Source organism: Diplotaxodon limnothrissa, linkage group LG20, assembly GCF_057381915.1.
Source record: "Diplotaxodon limnothrissa isolate DT_005_m linkage group LG20, D_limnothrissa_male_GT1.1, whole genome shotgun sequence".
NCBI classification, from domain to species: domain Eukaryota; kingdom Metazoa; phylum Chordata; class Actinopteri; order Cichliformes; family Cichlidae; genus Diplotaxodon; species Diplotaxodon limnothrissa.
The window spans coordinates 1,126,525-1,146,800 of NC_140615.1; the positions used below are offsets into that span (position 1 = coordinate 1,126,525).

General features: G+C 41.4%; 3 protein-coding genes across 3 annotated transcripts in view; 2 read left to right on the forward strand and 1 right to left on the reverse strand.

Annotated features, from left to right (window-relative positions):
* Positions 1-20,276, forward strand: part of LOC146610168 (solute carrier family 26 member 6-like) — a 31,389-nt gene that overhangs the window by 8,969 nt on the left and 2,144 nt on the right. Inside the window, exons 9-13 of the mRNA XM_085344951.1 lie at positions 16,105-16,218; positions 16,636-16,713; positions 16,832-16,927; positions 17,033-17,139; positions 17,254-17,323. Of these exons, the coding sequence (XP_085201077.1) occupies positions 16,105-16,218; positions 16,636-16,713; positions 16,832-16,927; positions 17,033-17,139; positions 17,254-17,323 (465 nt within the window). The remainder of the gene's footprint in view (positions 1-16,104; positions 16,219-16,635; positions 16,714-16,831; positions 16,928-17,032; positions 17,140-17,253; positions 17,324-20,276) is intronic.
* Positions 571-5,410, reverse strand: LOC146610169 (uncharacterized). The gene is made up of 6 exons (XM_085344823.1): positions 5,371-5,410; positions 2,882-2,941; positions 2,342-2,580; positions 2,081-2,228; positions 1,323-1,432; positions 571-882 (listed from the first exon to the last, which is right to left on the reverse strand). The coding sequence occupies exons 1-6, from the start codon at positions 5,408-5,410 to the stop codon at positions 571-573; spliced, it is 909 nt and encodes a 302-aa protein (XP_085200949.1).
* LOC146610170 (uncharacterized) lies at positions 5,936-10,669 on the forward strand. The gene is made up of 4 exons (XM_085344927.1): positions 5,936-6,259; positions 8,080-8,181; positions 9,256-10,360; positions 10,665-10,669. Exons 1-4 carry the CDS (start codon positions 5,936-5,938, stop codon positions 10,667-10,669), a joined length of 1,536 nt encoding a protein of 511 aa, XP_085201053.1.

Genomic DNA, 20,276 nt, shown 5'->3' on the forward strand with positions numbered 1-20,276 from the left:
GCCCAATCTAACACTAAACACACCTGTAACATATGTGCATTGCACAGGCAAAGTACAGACAAACACTGCTAGGCTAAAACTCCTCAACCTGTAACGTTTATTATTACAAAGTGCTTTTAACATGAACATTTGACCACATTCTTCAAACAATACCATAACATTATCATTAAGGATGCACAGTATTTGATTTTTCAGCTATATCTAATATTTTACAGTTGTACTAGCCAATACACAATAAAGCAATTCTTACTTTTATACCAAACTAGTCAGTCTCAGCTTAGTCAATTTACTCTTTCACAGTAGAGCCTATTTTCTGAATAGTCCTCTGTCTAAACTCATTAAAAAAAAAAAAAAAAATCTTAAAATTAACTAAAAGCGAGGCTGTCTGCACTGCACAAACCAAACACAAAATGCCGGCATGTTAGCCAATATTATTGTGCACCCTTAATTATAACACTGGGCTAACCTGACCAAATTACAAACAAAAATCAATCACAACCAACATGGACTGTAGTAGCCGTGGAAGGAGAGAGGAAGTGCTTTCCTATAGTCCATCTGACCATATTGGCTTTACTGGCCAATAAAAGCAGTCCACTCAGCCATGCTCTTCTTGTAAGATGATGTGAGATCTCTCTCATGGATTTTGTCCAAGAGAACCTCCGTCTGTATGACGGAAAGCAGAGTGGCTACACACTTTGGGTATGTAAGGTGAAGGGTGTAATAGTAGGCCATAAGGTATAAAGCACCCTCGGTAACCAAGTCTTTTGGAAACGTGGTTATTGACACATCTCCTACCGCTAGGATGCAGTTGGATGGACTCACAATCAGGACTTGGCAGGAGAGAGGACGTTTCATCAGATAGGTATTAGGGTCTTCTTGGTCCTTTAACACATAACACGGACATACTTTTGTAAGGATGATGCACTTTTGTTTCAAACACATAACTAAAGCTAAATTACAACAAAAGTTGAGGTTCTGAGAAAACACATCTGAAATTGCTACTTTTAATTATTCTCGATGGAATTACTGTTCACATCTGTCTAGCCTTCCTGAAAAACAGAAAATCAAGGCTACATTTAATTAGGTGTCATTGAGGTGATAAAAATGTGCTACCACGTAATGCATCCATGTTTGTATTTACTGGTCACAGAGATCTAACCTGTGAGAACCCTCATTCCAAAAATGTGTTTTAGGTGCCTTTTGAAGGCTTAGAACATATAATATGTGAATATAAAATACTTTGGCACTCATCAGAAGAAGCATTTTTTAATACCGTTGTCCCAAAAAGAACAAAAACAACTACTACATTTTACACAACTCACCTCAAGGACATGCACCAGAGCCTCACTCGCATCACGTGCCCTCTTTGGAGGAGCAGAGGTGGATGGGAACAGTGATGGCAGCACATGTAGGATCTCAAGAGCCTGTTCAGCTATACAGAAGAAAGAATCATCATCTCATTACCACACTTAAACAAAATCCTCAAGATCAAAAAAAACAAAACAACAACAACAAATATTTGGCCAGTGACAACCATCGTGGATTGAAAAGGTGAACAACAAGACACTAGCACATGAAAGTTAAAGCTGTAATCCATAGTTTAAACTTGTCACAGTAACCTAAAAAATGCTAAATGGTGTAGATAATTGTTGTATACTGTGTTTACAGTAGGCTAATATGACTTATGCTTGAATGCTAACTACACCTACATTGACTTACATTGCATTAATGTTAGTCTGTAAAACTTAATGCTGAGGAGGGGAGGGGGAACAAAAAGGGATTTATCTTACATTGTATGTTGTGTAGTGAGCCTACACAACAACCTTTTCCTAAACCGGCCTGTTGGTTTGTATTTTTAGCCTTTTGTAGCGTTGAGTCTGTTTTCCCTGCGCGTAACTAGTAAAGGTGCGGCTTTCAGCTCCTTCAAGAAGGAGAGGGGGGGTGGGGGATTAGGCCTTTAAATTTTCAAATTCTCCTCCTCCTGTCCTCAGTGACATTACTTTAAGCATGTTAAAGCAGTAGTCCGTAAAGATCCAAACTATACTCTGATGACCAATAACACCAAAACATCATTGCTTACCTTTATCCATTCCCATTGGGGGCTTCAGCGTCTTTTTCCATACACCAAAAAACTGCACCTTCTGGCAGAAATCTTGCCATCTTCCCTTCAGTTCATTGATGAAGTTGGCATTTTCTTTATCCAAAATGCGATGAAGCTCCTCCATCACCTATAAAATATTCAGCATACCAATACAAACATGTCAATGCATCACTGAGGAGCAAGAAGTTGGTATGATAAACATTGTTTGGCTTGAATCACATGGATTCAACAATGACTTACATGTCCAATGTCCTTGAAGCAAGGATATGCTTCTAGAACCTTTTTGTGTCTGTCCTCCTCGCGAATAGTATTTGAATCAATGAATGCTCTTCTGGCTGAAAATTCCAAATCCAGGAGCTGAGAGACATCCTGCTGGTTTGGGTTTTTTCTTTTAAACAAAGTTTGTAGGGTCTTGTAGTGTTTGGCCAAGGTTGCTGGACAGTGGGTGTCTGGACTGTTGATATCTGCAGGCTTGTTTGCTGCAAGACACAAAATTACATAAACAATGTCTCTCACTTTAAAAAAAAAATCTGTCATTAATTATGTCATTAAAATGACAAGTGTCTATAGACTATACTTTAATGGAGTTAAATCTTAAAAAAAAAAAAATACAGCTCTGAACTTAACTATTAAATACTTATTCATTTTTCAAAATATTTACCATGTAAATGCCAATTTACATATGGTCATGCAATCATATACAATTATATGTAGGCACACAAGTGCACCCCTATAAAGATGTGCCCACACACACACACAGCGGCAGTTGGATGGACTCACTATTAGGACTTGGCAGGGTAGAGGGTTCTTCTTCAAGTAGGTTTTGTGCTTTCCTTTTTCCTTAAAGACATAGCAAAGAGATATTTTGTGTCAGGGTAATACACTTTAAAAATTAGTTTGGAACCTAAATTAAAAAACAGTTAAAAAGAGAAAAGCCTCTAGTGAGGCACATTGTTTTTTAAAAACATTACTTTACAGGATATACTGAGTGGTTAGAGACAGTGATGTTGCACAGACTTATACTATAAACACACCACAGTACCAAACTCTTTAAATTTATAATATACTGGCTTTTATTAATACCAATACTTTATTAACATTAATTTCCACAGAAATGTTAACAAACTGATGATAAAACAGGAAAAATGTGATGTAGTTATCATTTTCTGATGACCATTTTAAAGCCTTTTACTTCCGTCATGTCAGGACTGCCATCTTGACTCAACATGCAGGTATATTTGTTTTATTTTTTTATGATGACCACACAGTTTGTAAATGTAAAGTTGAAACTCACCTTCTAACTCACTTGTTTTACTGGCCGACTCTGGGCTGCTCCTCCCTTCTGTGGACAGATCCAGAATGACTGTTGAGTCACTTGAATCCATTTCTTCTACGTCACTTGGCTGATCAAGACATCGCCTCTTGGCAGAGCTGCGAAGATTAGTCAGTTAATCAATTAGTTATCAACTATAAACTCAATCAATTCATATCTTTATTGTATAGCCATTTTCATATATACAAAGTGTAACACAAAGTGCTTCTTCCTTTCATGCTAAAACAGGTGAGGAAACTAAAGGCAGGTCACCAAATACTTGATTGATCACATTGGATCACTTCTTTCTTTCCTTAATAAAATGCCCAAACATGATTTTAGCTTTTTTGTTTGTCCTCTATCGTTGAAATTAAAATTGTCAGGTTGTGGACAAAAGAAGACTTTTGGGGAAAAACTTTCACAACTTTCAAACATCGTACTGACTAAACAACTTATCAATTAATGAGGAAAATGAATAACAGAATTATCATAGTTAAAATTAAAATTAATTAGTTGCAGCCTTACCTCTTTGAATGTCTCCCATCTGGAGTGGCTTTTTGGGGGGATCTCACATTTTGCAGTCTTTTGTTTAGCTGTGTGTACACAGTAACCTGTATAGGACATTTAATACATTTTTCCAACCACTACTAAAATGTCCAACATGAAACACTTTGGTATTGAAGTGGATGCATTTCACTTACCCATGTATTCTTGATGCCTTGGTCCTGTAGCATAGGGTAGTACTGCACTATTCTCTTTGCCATTGCTGTAATTTCTGGTTTTGATGGGTATCTATGCGATTCTCCATCCCCTTTTGCCCTCAGGATTGCAATCATACTAGTCATGGTGTTTCGGATGAGCCGACATCTGAGCTCCTTTGACATTTTGCAGCTGCGCTCTTCACCTTTCTTTGACAACTCAAAGTATTGTTGGCAGACTTGCTCAAGCTCAGTGTCAGTGTGCAATACATATTCTGGATAGAATAACTTCACAACCTTTTCAGAACTTGTGCATTTTGAAGCAGTTGCATTTACAGTAGTGGATGTCTGTTGCTTGGGTGACTCATTAATGGAGGAGCTGGTTGAAGATTTTGAGTCATCTTGGCCAGATTCCTATAAAATAAATAATAATGAATAAAAGCAAAACGCAATTTTTGTGTGTGTGTGTGTGTGTGTGTGTGTGTGTGTGTGTGGAGAGGGGGGAATAGTGAAGAGCCATTCAACTCTGCCCACGGTTAAACTAGTTGTAATCGGACAAAAACACGACGATGCCAATTTTAAGTGGTGGTGAGTGACTGGGAAACTGACCTCCAGTACATCCTGACAGGCACGCCAGACAGCTTTTCTCCGTAAAAAGTTCTCTGGGCCTGGGAAAAGATCCTGCAAGTCTTCACGAGACAGGGTGCCCATCATTCCCTCGCTGATGTTTGCAGCTATGAACACATTGGAAGAAAAACATAGCAAGATGAAATTATGCCCTACAAAGGAAACTGCATGAGAGATGAGACTATGAAAGTTGACACTTCATTAAAATTGTGTTGAACTGAATTTTTATCCAGCTTTAGGTATTATTAAAGGAACTGAGCTTTTTGGAATGTAGTGGAGTACAGTTACTTCTTTACAAATCTACTCAAGTAAAAGTGTAAACTATAGTGCAGTAAAACTACTCTTAAGTACTTTTTTCCCCAAAAGTTAATCAATTAAATGTAAATTGGTAAATGTTACTGAGAATTATCCACCTCTAAGGATGAATAAATACACTTGCATAAGTAAAACAAATAACTACAAATGTTCCTAAAATGAGGAAATGATCACATGAAATGGAAGGTAAAAAATTACTTAAACATCATCAACGACATTATTTATAAAATAATGTAATTTGCACACTTCCGTGTTCATACACCTATGTAAAACATAAGTCCATTTAATCTGTTTAAAAATAAATTTGCATACATTACCCTTTAAAACCGACACTGTGACCTCATCCAGTCCTTCCATGCTGTTAGCCTACTTAGCACACTAGTTAGCTTTTTTGGCGTTAGCTTGCCTCGTCCAGTCACTGTTCGGCTGCAACGTTACACAATATAAACACACCAAAACATTTAGAACTTTCGAAAGGAGTGTAATATGTACAAAAAATGAGCACTGTATAATACATTTTAACTTACTTCCAATGAAACGCGAATGCAAAGAACTCTGGGACAGTAGTGGCAGGCACGTGTCTACATGAACTTAAGATGTCCACCAGATCATTCACGACAGCCAGAAACGAAGTTCGTCTTCAATTTGCCTGACATTTCTTTGGCCCAAAAATCCTAAAAGGATGATTGATTGGTTTTTAAACCAAACAACTGTCTTTGTGCATTGCAAAATAACGTTAATTATTATAGGTTAATAAAAAAATTTTTTTACTTTATCCCCCACATTTACGACAATTTAGCAGGCGCGTTTAACCATGGTAACGAGTTATTTTACGGCACAACTGCAGCCCGCGCTACCGAATGAAACATACTAGCTTCCAACATGACTTGGCGTTGCTTTATATGCTACGTGTTTGTAGCATTGAGTCTGAGACAACTTTTGAGTCACATTAATACCATGCGCAGCCCTGACTTTCGCGTGGTGTGTGGAATTGATGGCTGTCCGAGTGAGTACAGAGTATATAACTCTTTCTACTATCACGTAAAGCGGACACACGCGCGTCACCTTCTCGGAGTGGAAGCGGATGAGGAGGATGGATCAACCCGCCACGGTTTACCTGGAGCAGGTGAAAGGACGGCCCCAATCAACCAAACTAACGCCAGTTCTTCAGTAACTGACGAGGGCTCAAGCATCCCCGCACTAACGGTAAGTTATTTTAACAAAAGCCAGAGAAACGAGCTGCAGAAGCTGTAACATAATGTTAGCATTTACTTTGGCTGATCCAAGTACGTCCATTAAATGTGTTGTTTTTGACAGACTCATGTTGTACTTTTATTTTAACAGTGATGAGTGTCGAACTAGTTGTTTCGCTAAATTAAGTAACTCACCTGAAACGTAAATGAGAGCTGTGGCAGAAACGCAAAGCTGCAGTCTTGTCAGACTGTTTTTTTTTTTCAGTCATCCGTTCGTTCGCTCCGGTGAATGCATCCAAACTTTGCAGAAAGTCCTATTAGTTTAAAAAAAGTTGATATATTGTTGAAATACGTGTTGAAATCAGCTGGTAAAAGCCAGTCAGCTAACTGAATAGGTCGCTATCATGTTTACATATGTGTTCAAGGTCAATTTAAGCCATGTCCACACGTACACGGGTATTTTTGAAAATGGAGATTTTCCGTTTTCGTTTTAAAAAATAATCCCGTCCACACCTAAAGGCAGAAATGAAGGAAAACACTGCTAGGAACATGCCAAAGCAACAGGTGGCGATATATTCCTAACCGTGCAGAAATGTTGGCCAATCAGAAGTCTAGAAGCCTCAGTGGGAAAAAGTAAACAAAGCTGGGGCATAGAAGCAGAACCGAGTCGTATGTGTGGAGGGACAGTAACTGTGTGTATATGTAAGCATTTAAACAGTGCAGAGAGTAGAATTAACAGTAACAGTATTGTAGAAATTCATTTCACCGAAACAATAACGTGGCGCACAGTGTGACGTCAAAAAATGAGCACACCTTTGACACTGCGTTTTCTCCATTTTTCTGTCCACACGTAAATGCAAAAACGGAGTTTTAGAAAATATCCACCCTGGCCGGAGTTTTTAAAAATCTCCGTTTTCAGTGACCAAAAACGCCGTTTACGTGTGGACGAAAGGTGCAAACGCATAGAAAAATCTGCGTTTTCAAAAATACCCGGGTACGTGTGGACGTAGCCTAAGAGAATGACTATTAGGCAAAGCAAACCAAAATTACATGATTTGTTCAGAGTTACTGTCAAAAAAAAATTTAAACACACAAAAAAATACTCATCTTCACATTAATAGGAGCATTATAGTCAATATTACTTTTATTGTCAGTATTGGTCATTTTTTTTAAAGGTGAAACTACTAAATATAACATATTTCAAATTGTCAGTAACTTGTCCGACAGTAAATAACTGACATAACTAATTACTTTCATACAAACCAATCAGTAAGTTATTTTGTATATTTTTTAAATGAGTAATCAGTTATAAATAACTATTTGCATTTCTGAAGTAACAGTAAGACTACTGACAACATTAACTGTTACTTTTTTTTCTAAAACTATCTTTTGTTTTTCTTTTCTTTACCTTTTTTTCTTAGTAACTCAGGAGGTTATGTTTTTGGTGGCATTTGTCTGACTGTTAGCAAAATAACTCAAAGTTATGGACAGATTTTAAATTTTCAGGAAATGTCACAAATGGGCCAATAAACAAGTAATTCAATTTTGGGGGTGATCAGGCATGATCAAGGAATTTAAACTATACTGTACTGAACTCTCCATGTGCTTTGCTAGTCTTATTAATCTATTATCAAGTACTGCTTTGTTTGTCATTTTAGTTGTCATTTTAAAAGCTCAAATTAAAGACATCAGTCAGTAAAAATACATCTACCTTGTACCTTATGGGCATGAATCTAGCTAACTAATGAATGCAATATTGTTTGGTGATTGCTACCTATCAATGCAATTGTTTATTTCTGTTTTAATAGATATGTTTTTGTTATTCTGTTTCAGAGTGGATTTCAAGAAGATGGAGAGGGTCACCTGAATCTTGACATTTATAAACATGCAACTGCATTTCTTCTTCAAGCCAAGGAAACCCATCGACTGACACAGGTAATTTATGCCATTAATTTTCCATTGAATTAATAATAATAATAATACATTTTATTTGAGGGCGCCTTTCAGAAACCCAAGGACACCTTACAAAAAACACAATTAATAAAAGGAACAATAGTCATAAAAATAAGTTAAAATTACAAAACAGAGCGTGACAACAAATAAAATCAGCATTAAAGCGAATAAGCCAGTTTAAACAGATGTGTTTTGAGCTGTGTCTTGAATGTAGAGAGGGAGTCAGTATTTCTTAGTGCAGGAGGAAGAGAGTTCCAGAGCCGAGGAGCAGAGCGACTAAAAGCTCTGTTCCCCATAGTAATGAGGTGTGAGGACGGAACAGTAAGATGAATGGCAGATGATGATCTGAGAGGGCGGGAAACAGTGGTGATATGGAGTAGGTCACACAAATATGAAGGAGCAGTTTTATGGATACATTTGTATGTAAGAAGTAAGATTTTAAAATTTATCCTGGCTTCTATGGGCAACCAGAATTGTATTTCATTGTTAGAGAACCTAAAAGCAATATGCTTAACTTATGCTTAACAGTGCTCAAGCTATAACTTGGGCACTGTTCAGACCTGGCATCTTGAATGATCTGATCATAAATGGACAGCTATAGGTATGTGAGTGAAACACCTGACATTCGAATGTGTCTCCATGTACTTCATGGGTGACCACTCAGATCTCACTCCCCCACTATATATGGAAATAGACATGTATGTTGCATCCAAAATCTGCCTATCACTATATTTCCTTAGCATGAGCTAAGAATAGAGACAACATAATACACACAACACAAATTTTCAATTTGCATTTCCACCTATGATCCGATTCCTCAAAATGCATTATAATTAAGTGAAAACAAGGTTTTAACGTTGCATAAGGCAATATTATTCTTTACAAAAAAAATTTGGGTGGTGGGGGTAACTTATTTTGCTCATTGCATCTCACTAACTTTATGTAACTGAAGGTTTCATTTTTCAAAAATTGTGTCTCTGTGAGTTTGCATGTTGACTGTGTTCTCATATGAATTTTGTAATTAAGGATTTTCCTTTGTTTTTTCCTCTTCCACAGAGAGCTGTTAACCACATCGTGAGTGGAATCCAGCAATATCAGGCCGTATTATTGGAGCACCTAAAACAACAAATGAGTGACATGATTGAGAGACATTCTGGGGACCTGGATCAACTAAAGAGTGATGCAGTGGGGGTATTTGACCAGTTTGTTGACCCTTTCACTTACATTGCTTCCACCCATTTGCAGGACAAGACCATCAAAGAACTGTTAAAACCAGTTGAACCAGAGATTATTGTCACAAAACAAACAGTCTGTTATTCGAAGCGTGGAGACTCCAGGGTTCTTGCCATTAAAGACCATTGTTTTCATTACATACCGTTGGTGAAAAGTTTGGAGCAGCTGCTATCACATCCAAGAATGCTTGCAATGATTGATGAGAGGCCAAAGCCATGCAAGGATGGCTTTCTTCATGATTTCATTGATGGAGACATTTTTAAGTGGCACCCACTGTTTATTAAAGTCCCTACAGCATTACAGTTGATTTTATATACAGATGAAATTGAACTATGCAATCCTCTTGGATCTCGGGCAAACAAGAACAAGCTGTTATTGATTTATTACACCTTAGGTAACATCAGCCCTAAGTACAGATCAAGACTTCCTGCTATTCGTCTGCTTGCCATGGTAAAATCAAAAGATCTTTCCCGTTGTGGTATAGATGAGATATTTGAGAGGATTAACCGTGACTTAATTGAGCTGTGTGATGGTGTCCAAGTTGTCACTGCAAGTGGTGAGAGGACAATTCATGGGGCACTCATATCTGTGTGTGGAGACACTCTAGCTCAGCATGAAGTGGCTGGATTTAAGGAAGGAGTGGGTTTTGCCTACAGTAAATGCAGGCACTGCGAATGCCACTTTGAAGACATGCAGGAAAAATTTAATGAAGATTTTTTTGTTAAAAGGACCATGGCCAGTCATAACAGGCAATGTAATGACATTGAGAAGGCAAGTACGGACTTTCTGAAAGACAAACTAAAAATAACGTATGGTATAAACAGGAGAAGCAAGTTAACAGAATCTCCTCACGTTGATATAATCAATCAAACCCCACAAGACATCATGCATGTTATTCTTGAAGGCGTTGCCCCATATGAAATCAAATGTGTTTTAAAGAATCTTGTGCTTTCAGGGCAAATGAACTTAGATTCATTCAATAGTGCAATTTTGTGTTTCCCTTATTCTCCTGTTGATGTGAGGGATAAGCCTTGCCCCATATCTGTCAGTACGCTGTCATCAAATGACAATAAATTGAAACAGTCAGCTGGGCAGATGCTGGTTTTGTTGAAGATCCTTCCATTTCTTATGGACAAAATTGGAGAAAATCATTACACACAAATGCTACGTAACATGTTAGAGATCATAAAAATTCTGTTTTCACCTATTATTGCTGTCTCAACTCTCTCCAGATTGAAGCTTTTAATAGAGCAGCATTTAAAACATTTCAAACAACTGTTTCCAGATGAAAATATTATACCTAAACAGCATTATTTACTGCATCTTCCTTCTCAGATTAAGGCTCTTGGTCCTACAGTGAGGCATATGTGTATGCGTTTTGAGTCAAAACATTGTTTCTTCAAGCAGTGGGCTCTGAAAAGTAGTTTTAAGAATATTTGTAAATCTCTTGTGAAGCACAATCAACTTTATGAATGTAGTCAGAACGTGCATGAGAAACATCCCATTTTTTCAAGTGAAGTCGACATGGGTCCAGCCAAAGAGGTGAAAAATGTTCATTATGTAGAAGGCAAGATTAAAGACTTCATTGAGCAAGTTGAACATGTAGTTTCTGTACAGTGGATTATGCTACATGGAAATATACATTCATGTGAAAAATCTTTGGTTATTTCTGATGTCATAAATGATGCTCCAGAGTTTGCACTTGTTAAAAACATCTATATTGTAAATGCATCTGTGTATTGTTTTGAATGCCAGCCTCTCTCTACAGTTGGGTGGAATGATCAATATTTAGCTTATGAGGTAGAAGTTTAGCTCAGGCAAATATTTTTGTGGATGCTGGAAATCTTGTTGATTATACAGCATACCACTATGTAAACTTTAATAACAGCAAGTACATTCCAGTGAAGTATGATCTAACTGACATCATCAAACATTATTCTTGAGTCTTTTGTGAATATGTGGGCTGAAATAAGGTTTTTAAAGACTGGCAAAAAAATTGTTCTATTTACTTTTTATTTTACTTTTGGCGCAATCTGTTCAGTGAGGGAAACAATTTCAGTGTTTTGCCTCTTTTTCAATGTCACATTGATATGGTTTGACTGGTATGTAAGAAAAATAAATACACTGTGCTTAAGATACTAAGACTCATAATAATGCAATGTTGGGCATGATATTAACCTGCAGTTCTCAATAAAGTAGATTTGATGTCCTGATTCAAGTTAGGTCTATTTCTTGAAACAAGATGATACATCTTTTACAAATAACACAGCAGCTTAAAACGTTTATGAAATTCCAAAAAAGCTTGTTTCGTGTGAGATATGACTCAAAACAATATGTTTTCTAGAGTTTTTCACTTAACAAGATATCCAAGATGCACTGTCTAAAAACAAGTTCCTATATCTCACTGAAACGTTACTCTTTAGCTGATTATGGCTTATTTTAAGTGTGATTAGATATTTTGACTTGAAATAAGACAAATATACATGGTAAGATTTTGAGTTTTTGCAGTGTGGACCAGCTCTTTATCCTCTCCAGGATACTTGAGGGTGCATGGGAGTTTGCCCAACCAGTATACATGTGTTTTGTGGACTTGGAGAAGGCATTTGACCGTGACCCTCGGGGTGTCCTGTGGGAGGTGTTGCGGGAGTATGGGGTGTCTGGCCCATTGCTACGGGCCATTCGATCCCTATACAACCGTTGCAAGAGCTTGGTTCGCATTGCCGGCAATAAGTCGGACTCGTCCCGGTGGGTGATGGGCTCCACCAGGGCTGCCCTTTGTCTCCGGTTCTGTTCATAATTTTTATGGACAGGATTTCTAGGCGCAGCCAAGTGGCGGAGGGCTTTCGCTTTGGTGGCCTCAGAATCTCATCTCTGATTTTTGCGGATGATGTGGTTCTGTTGGCTTCATCGGGTGAGGGCCTCCAGCTCGCACTGGAACAGTTCGCAGCCGAGTGTGAAGCAGCGGGAATGAGGATCAGCACCTCCAAATCTGAGGCCATGGTTCTCAGCCGAAAAAGAGTGCCCACTCCGGGTCGGGGATGAGTTCCTGCCCCAAGTGGAGGAGTTCAAGTATCTCGGGGTCTTGTTCGCGAGTTTGGGAGAAGGGAGCCGGAGATCGACAGATGGATTGGTGCGGCGGCTGCAGTGATGCGGATGCTGCACTGGTCCATCGTGGTGAAGAGGGAGCTGAGTGTAAAAGCGAAGCTCTCAATTTACCGGTCGATCTACGTCCCTACCCTCACCTATGGCCACGAGCTGTGGTTAGTGACCGAAAGAACGAGATCGCGGATACAAGCGGCAGAAATGAGCTTCCTCCGAAGGGTGGCTGGCCTCTCCCTTAGAGATAGGGTGAGAAGTTCGGCCATCCGGGAGGGGCTCAGAGTAGAGCCGCTGCTGCTCCACATCGAAAGGAGCCAGCTGAGGTGGTTCAGGGCATCTGACAAGGATGCCCCCTGGGCGCCTCCTGGGTGAGGTGTTCCAGGCATGTCCCACCGGGAGGAGGCCCCGGGGCAGACCCAGGACACGCTGGAGAGATTATATCTCTCGGCTGGCCTGGGAATGCCTTGGTGTTCCCCCGGATAAGCTGGAGGAGGTGGCTGGGGAGAGGGAGGTCTGGGCCTCTTTGCTTAGGCTGCTGCCCCCGCGACCCGGCCTCGGATAAAGCGGATGAAGATGGATGGATGGATGGATGGATGTGAGGAAACATTGATCTGGTCTTCTATCCTTCCCAGTGACAGACGATACATGACTCTCTCATGTGCCACAGAGAAAGACAATCTACCACAGTCCAAGCACATATGCCAGGTCCCATACTCCTTCAGTCGCTTTTCTACTCGAGCACTGAAAGCATTATACACAGTGTATTATGCTTTAACTTTCTCACTAAAGTTCAACATACAGGACTCTGTAGTTAGTCAGATAGTCAAAATAATCTGAACATTTAAATATTTTATTGTCTTGTTTTATTTTCGCTCAAAAACAGAGTGTACTTTATGTAAACAAGGCCTGGTGGCCCTAAAATGTATAATGTAGGGTAAATTTTGGGTTAATGTGTTGGTCTTAAGTAAAACTCAGGTGTAACACTGAATTGATTGACAATTTATACTTTATACTTTAAAAAACAGTCAAATGAAATGGGGACATTTTTGACCCCTGAGGACCACAGGTGTATGGAAATCGGGAGGATATTATGAGGGTTAATGAATCATATTTCATAACTTTAAATGCAAGTACAAATTGTCAATTTTAAAATCATATGCACAAGTTATTTGCATCCATTTACCTTTTACCCTTGTTTTAAATAACCATTTCAAACTATTTACAGAACAATCAGCTGTTCTTCAATAAGATGCCACACAAATTATTTGTGCCTCTGCAAAAACATCATTTCTGTCCACTATAAAGGAAACATCACAGCCTGATACCTGCAGGTCTGACAGCAGCAGGTGTATCACTCCTGTTTCTACCTGGAGACAGCAGTCGCCTCATTGTTCTGACACACAACACAAAACTATCCACAACACTACACACTAACTACACAAGACAACACATTAACTACACACTCCAAACACGCTAAACGTCACAAATCTCTCACGTCTCAAAACTCACTCTCTCTCTCTTTTTCTGCTGTCTTTCTCTCTCTCTCCTAAAACTTCCCCTTTTTTATTTTTTTTTTTATTTTTGGGGGGGGGGGGGTCATAGGCAGAGAGTGCTCTGCGCTGTCCTTAGACAGTAAACGTGACGAAACTATTGAGGAAAAAACAGGCGTATATATTGTTAATCATGACTCTGGTTTTACGTGGCCTATCAACACAATTTATAAACTGGTATATGTCACCTTGTTGCTTTGTCTTTAAGTGGTCATGTAAGGCTTACCACAACTACTTTTTTCTTCCTCAGTCAAACAGCAGCACTCATGCGATTGTTTTGCCCCCTGAGCTCCAGGTCTCGTGCTAGACCAGGGGTCGGCAACCTGCGGCTCCGGAGCCGCATGCGGCTCTTTAGTCCTTATAGTGCGGCTCCGCGTGGTTTGGGAAAATAAATTTTATTTAGCTGAAGTGTATTTTATTTATGTTAGTTCTTTTTTAACTTGTAGTTCTAAATTGGAAGATTATTGTGATATTGAAATATAAAAATAAAATTATATTCTATTATTTTTTCATCGCTCAAAATAAGCGTCACACTGGCGGAAGCCGGTATACCCGCCGAAACGTCGTGCATTTATCGAGATTTTTAACCCCAGGTAGCCCAAATATGGCTCTTCGGATCCACATTATGTCAGCAGCTATTCTCCACCGTGAACTATGTTAAAAACAAACATCGCTCACGCCTCACAGATGACAGCTTACAGTCCTGCGTAAAGATGAAAGTGACTTCGTACAGCCCCGACCTGCAGACACTGTGCGCAGAGGTTCAGGAGCAGAAATCCCATTGTAAACATATCACGGCAGACCCGACGATGTTTGTATGAACACGCTTTTCAGCATCTCTTTATTGACCACTTTTCACACACGGTTGCTGTACGCATACAGCCGACTGCAGCTTTGCAGCTCACAGCCCAACACACACCAACACAACAGCAGAGAGAGCACAGACGTAAAGGCGGCGAGTCGTGACTGCGGGTGCTCAGGTGCGTCTTCCTCCCCTGCAACGGCGCTGCAGACCACGCTCTGCCACACACATTAAGCAGGTAAAATACATATTTAGGCAGAATTTTGCAAATATCTATTTTTCATCTTTTAGCAGCATAGAGCTTTTTTTCCAATTATTTTTTAAAAGTCAGTTCAAGGCTCCAAAATCCCAAAGGCGATATAAGGGTGGCGGCTCACAACAGTTTTTGTTTGCTGGATCATTTTAGTTCAGCTGGGTGTCTTTCCTTTTGTTATATTTCTTTAAGAGTTCAAAATGTGTTAATTACATAAATAAAATGTAATTTTCTCTGTAGCACTTCATGGATTTCATAAGGAACACACCTTAGTTGTTCACACAAAGCATAAATGTAAAAAACAATATATACAGTATTATCTTCATTTTAGATGTCAAAAAGTGTTTTCTTTTGCGTGGAACCCGGGTCCAAATGGCTCTTTGGGTGTTAAGTGAGCCCTGTTGCAGAGCGCGCAGCTGCTTAAAGCTGTAGCGTCCACATTACTTACGTAGTCAGCTACTTCCATGCAACTGATATAAGATGCGGTAAGCTGAACACAGCTTCAACCATCTGTTTGTTGAAAAATAGTAACGGACTATTTTTCTTGTTAGTAACTGTAACGGCGTTGTAACGATAGGAATAGTAATTAGTTAGATTACTCGTTACTGAAAAAAGTAACGCCGTTACTTGTAACGCCGTTATTCCCATCACTGATTAAAAATCATTCTGTTGTTTGCACACTTTGACACACGTGCAGAGCTATTTAACTGGGATCAGAGGCAATGTGTGAACAGTCAAATGCTCTAAGGGCGAGACTGCTAAAAAATTAACGCCCAACACGCTTTTTTGCAATCAGGAATCTTAACTACTGCGACCACGTCTCTCAGCGTGGCAGTGACGTGCTGGCCTGGTCAAAAAAATTAATAAGGAGTGCACTGATGTCATTGACCCAAAAGTTGTGCTGACCTGAAGTCACATCAATACCATTAACCAAAGTGTTGCGTCTTGTCTGCCTTTTGTCTTTCCAGGAGCTCGTCGCGTTGGGTCTCAGTAACACTATTGGTGGATTTTTTCATTGTTACTCTGTAACTTCCTCGTTGTCACGGAGTCTTGTCCAGGAGAGCACAGGGGGCAAGACACAAGTAAAAACAACTACTTCTGTGATCGAACAGCACAAACTGCAACTGTGCAAACAATTCAGGCACTAAAATAAGAAAAAAGGATGAGGAAGAACAGTTTTTTTATAAATTAATCTTCAAATATACAGGAAAAAAAATCAGTATTTGATGTGACAAACATAAGATTTTAAACACATCCATTTAAACTGTTAACACACACAGACGTATGGCAGGTAAGTCATTAGAGACCCTCGGGTCATGGATTGAGGGTCATCTGCCTTCATGATGATCTTACATTGAAGGGTAAGAAGGAAAACTTCTGGACTGGCTGAATCATTTGCACAGACATTTACAACAAATTACACCTGATTTTTATGGTCATCTTGAGACCATTTATTTTGTGTGTGTGTGTGTGTGTGTGTGTGTGTGTGTGTTTGGAAGGTTGCGGGGGTGATTTCCTCCATCATTGTGCTGATCACAGTTTTGAAAATAGGTCCTCTCTTTGAAGATCTCCCCAAGGTAACACTCTCCTTCCTGAGCCATTTCTTGCTAATGATCGCCATCCCTCCTGGCAGTTTCTGAGCCGGTGAGGTTATGGGTATGCGTGATTTCATTAGTGTCTGTGTTTGCTCCTCAGGCCGTCTTATCCACAATCGTGTTTGTGAACTTGAAAGGAATGTTTAAGCAGTTTATGGATGTCTCTTTGCTGTGGAAGACCAACAAGGTTGACTTGGTAAGACTTAATCCTCTTTAGCAGGCACTCTGCTCAGCTGAATACTGTGTGACCTTTGTGGCACCGTGGACCTTGTTAACGTTTTGTGTTCATACCGCCCTCTAGCTGGTGTGGCTTGTAACATTCATAAGCACCATCGTGCTCAACTTGGACCTGGGCCTGGCTGTCTCCGTTGCGTTTTCCATGCTTACTTTCATCTTCAGAACACAACTGTAACTACACAACTCTAATTATTAATTAGTAATGTCTATGCAATCACGATGAGGTACTTAAATGAGATGCAGGGAAATTGTTGGTGTAATTTTGACATTTTTAATGCCTTTCAGACCACGTTACTCAATCTTGGGCAACTTACCAGGCACTGAACTTTATCTGGACACAGACACCTACAAGGAGGTAAATTAAATATAAAATAAAGTTTAAGCTGGCCCAAATTCTAATAACAACAATAAATATATTACTTGAGGAAATTAACCATGCATATAGTGGTAGATTTTTAAAAATCTGAGTTTTAGAATTCTCCACTTCTCCACTAGTTAAACTAATATCAACTTTAAGGAAGCGACTGAAAGGCTACTAGTTGAAATGAAAGACACCACTAGACTGACGCATGAACGTGTGAAACAGAGTGCTCAACAAGTTTGTTGGACCACCACTCAGTGTTTATGCCTTAAAGTAATAGTGGGGCTAGAATCTGTCGTTACGTTTCTGTAATCCAAGCTGTTCAATCAAAAACATATTTTTAATGCTTAAATATAATTATTGTTGTTATCCATGATTTTTTTTTTTTTTTTTTTTGCCTGTCCCGTTTGGCTCTTTTGCCATCAGAATTGTTGTCTAAAGGCAAAGAAAGATGCCCAACGGATTTACTTTACCAAATTGACCATCCCAGCCTTGCCATAATGGTCCATTTGATTCACCTTTTATTGTTTATTTTATTTTCACTTACTGAATATGGGACAGACTTGACTGGGGGAAAGAAGGGGAGAAAGAAAGAGGGAAAGAGAAACAGCTGAGAAGAGGGACGGGGGAGAAGGGCAAAAGACAAAAACCAACAGAATGAGCAGAAAAAAAAAAGAAGAAAAAAAGAAAAAAAATGCATATATCAATCACCTGGATCACCTGCTGAGAAAGAAAAAAGAAAGCAAGCAGAAGAGAACAAGAGTAATAGAATAAACAACATCACAATGATATATGGGAATATGACAGTAAATACTAAATGTTAAACATTATTGTGCAGCACATAAGATCAACAGAACACAGTGTGCTTTGAGGTAGGAGCCAAAAAGGGTGTAGTTTGTGGGTGTGATCACCCGTGTGTACACCTGTGAGCATGGACGCGCTTGTTTTTAAAAGGTTCCTTCATGTAATGATCTGCTAGAGGGTGTGGGGGGGCCACAGCCCCGTCCTCCAGGGCATGAAGCAGGTATGGAGGAGATCAAAACTCCAGACATCCAGAGGCCCCCAGAACACAAGAGACCAAGGAAGACCAACAGAGGGGCAGCTGCGCCACTGTCCCGGAAAGAGCTGAGGAGAGTCCCAGATGAGGGCTCACTCAGCAGCCGCGGAGCAGAAGCCAGGGGGAGTTGCAGTGACGCGCCCGTGAGCTCCGCCGGCAGCCAGCTGTGCCTGAGTGACCGAGCCCCAGGCCGAGAGGCCGGGGGCACCCCACCTCCGAAGTGGCCCGAGCGAGCCCCAGGCTCCAGGCCCCGATAAGCGGCCGCCAAGGAGTGAGCCGGTGTGTACCTGGACGCCCATCCCCGGACACAAAGAACCACCAACGCACCGATGTCTGAGGGGGTCCGCCACTGGCAGGGGAAGTGGTGGTAGGGGGAGATAGGCCTCCAAACCTTGGAGGGCCTGAGATGTCCCCAGAGAGGTGGCGCCTGACACCCAACCTGACATATAGACACAGACATACAGGCACACACAGATACAAACATCCATTCCCACCCTCATGCTCTCATATGCACTTACTCCACACTCAACCAACGTGGAGACAGACATAAAGAGACGCTGTACACACGATCACACTCCCCAAGCGTACTCTAAGCCCCGGGTCTAGGTACCCTTGCCCCTGGAGGGGGGGAACTGCACCCAGACCCAGGTGGTGTTACCCTTTTCCCTGCGGTGGGGGGAGGCAGACCGCCCCGACTCCGCAGCAGCAGGGAGGCCCCACACTCCAGACCGCAGTCGGACGGCCAACTCCTCCTCCTAGCCCCCCCGCTCCAGCAGGTCGCAGAGAATGGGGGTGAGAGAAGACTCCAAACCTCCCTCCACCTGCTCATTGTAGTGTTGATGCATGTGTGTTCTAAGGTGCATTTAAAACCCAGGAGGGCATGGAGCTACCTGCCAGAGAGCAGCAGGTAAGCGCATGGTCCCTCCTGCTGGCCCTCAATGTCTACGTGTATTTAACATTGAGAGGTGGGCAACGACGCCAGGGGTGGGGTGTACACCCTGATGGTACTTTGGATTCCGTGTATCGTGCCCACCCCCAAGATCCTATATGTATGTGTAATGAGAGTGTGAGTAATGTGAATGTCTAAGTTGTGGGATAAAATTGAGGCAGAGGCAGCCAGAAGGGGACGGGGTGGCCTCCTCTGCACCCTGGTGACATACCCCTACTCCAAGGTCCTGCATGTGTGGGTGGTTGTGGTGGAGCGGGAAGAGGGAGGCAGCTGGAGATGGGGAGGGAAGGAAGGGAGGGGCAAGTGACCCCTCCCTGGGGCCAGCTCCCCCGCTGACCCCAGTAGGCACCCCCATACTCCGCGACCCACCAGGGAAAGGGGGCCCATGCCCATCCAGACCGGGGCCCAGCGCAGCAGCGCCCCCCGGCCCCACAGAGCCCAGGACAGTCCACCCAACCCCACCACAGAGAAAACTGCACCCACCCCACCATCCACTCTTCTTCCAGACTACATAAGACAATAAACACCCAGGCTGAGATCTTCCTCCACCTCTCCTGTATCTCCCCCTCCTGTAGAGAGAGCCCCTGAGGAGAGGAAAGCTCCTGCAAGATGTGACAATCTTCCCCACCAGTTGAAGAGCCCCCCAGGTGGCTCGATGCACCGGCGGCACCCTGCTCCAGGGCTGGGCCCCCATGCACCCACCCGCCCACAACCCCGGCAACACACCAACCAGGACCCAAGCCCCCGAGGCCCGGCCCGGGCCCCAGCCCAGAGACGGAGCGCCCCCAGAACCTCACGCCCATCCCGGACCCACCCAGGGGCAACCAGGCTACCAGGTCAGTAACCCACGTCCGTCAGCACAGACCCTCCCCTAGTCCCGCTGCACGCAGCCGCGAGGAAACAGTCACCTGAGAGCCAACAGAGCCCCTAACCGGACATGA

What these genes read in the sequence shown, in the direction of transcription:
- LOC146610169 (XM_085344823.1), bottom strand. Translation starts at nt 5,410, where the DNA reads ATGGAAGGACTGGATGAGGTCACAGTGTCGGTTTTAAAGG. An exon ending in CACAGTGTCGGTTTTAAAGG is followed by an intron (nt 2,942 to 5,370) that starts GTAATGTATGCA and finishes TATGTCTTTAAG; the next exon opens with GAAAAAGGAAAGCACAAAAC. An exon ending in GCTTCAAGGACATTGGACAT is followed by an intron (nt 2,229 to 2,341) that starts GTAAGTCATTGT and finishes AATATTTTATAG; the next exon opens with GTGATGGAGGAGCTTCATCG.
- LOC146610170 (XM_085344927.1), top strand. Translation starts at nt 5,936, where the DNA reads ATGACTTGGCGTTGCTTTATATGCTACGTGTTTGTAGCATTGAGTCTG. An exon ending in CAAGCATCCCCGCACTAACG is followed by an intron (nt 6,260 to 8,079) that starts GTAAGTTATTTT and finishes ATTCTGTTTCAG; the next exon opens with AGTGGATTTCAAGAAGATGG. An exon ending in AAACCCATCGACTGACACAG is followed by an intron (nt 8,182 to 9,255) that starts GTAATTTATGCC and finishes CCTCTTCCACAG; the next exon opens with AGAGCTGTTAACCACATCGT.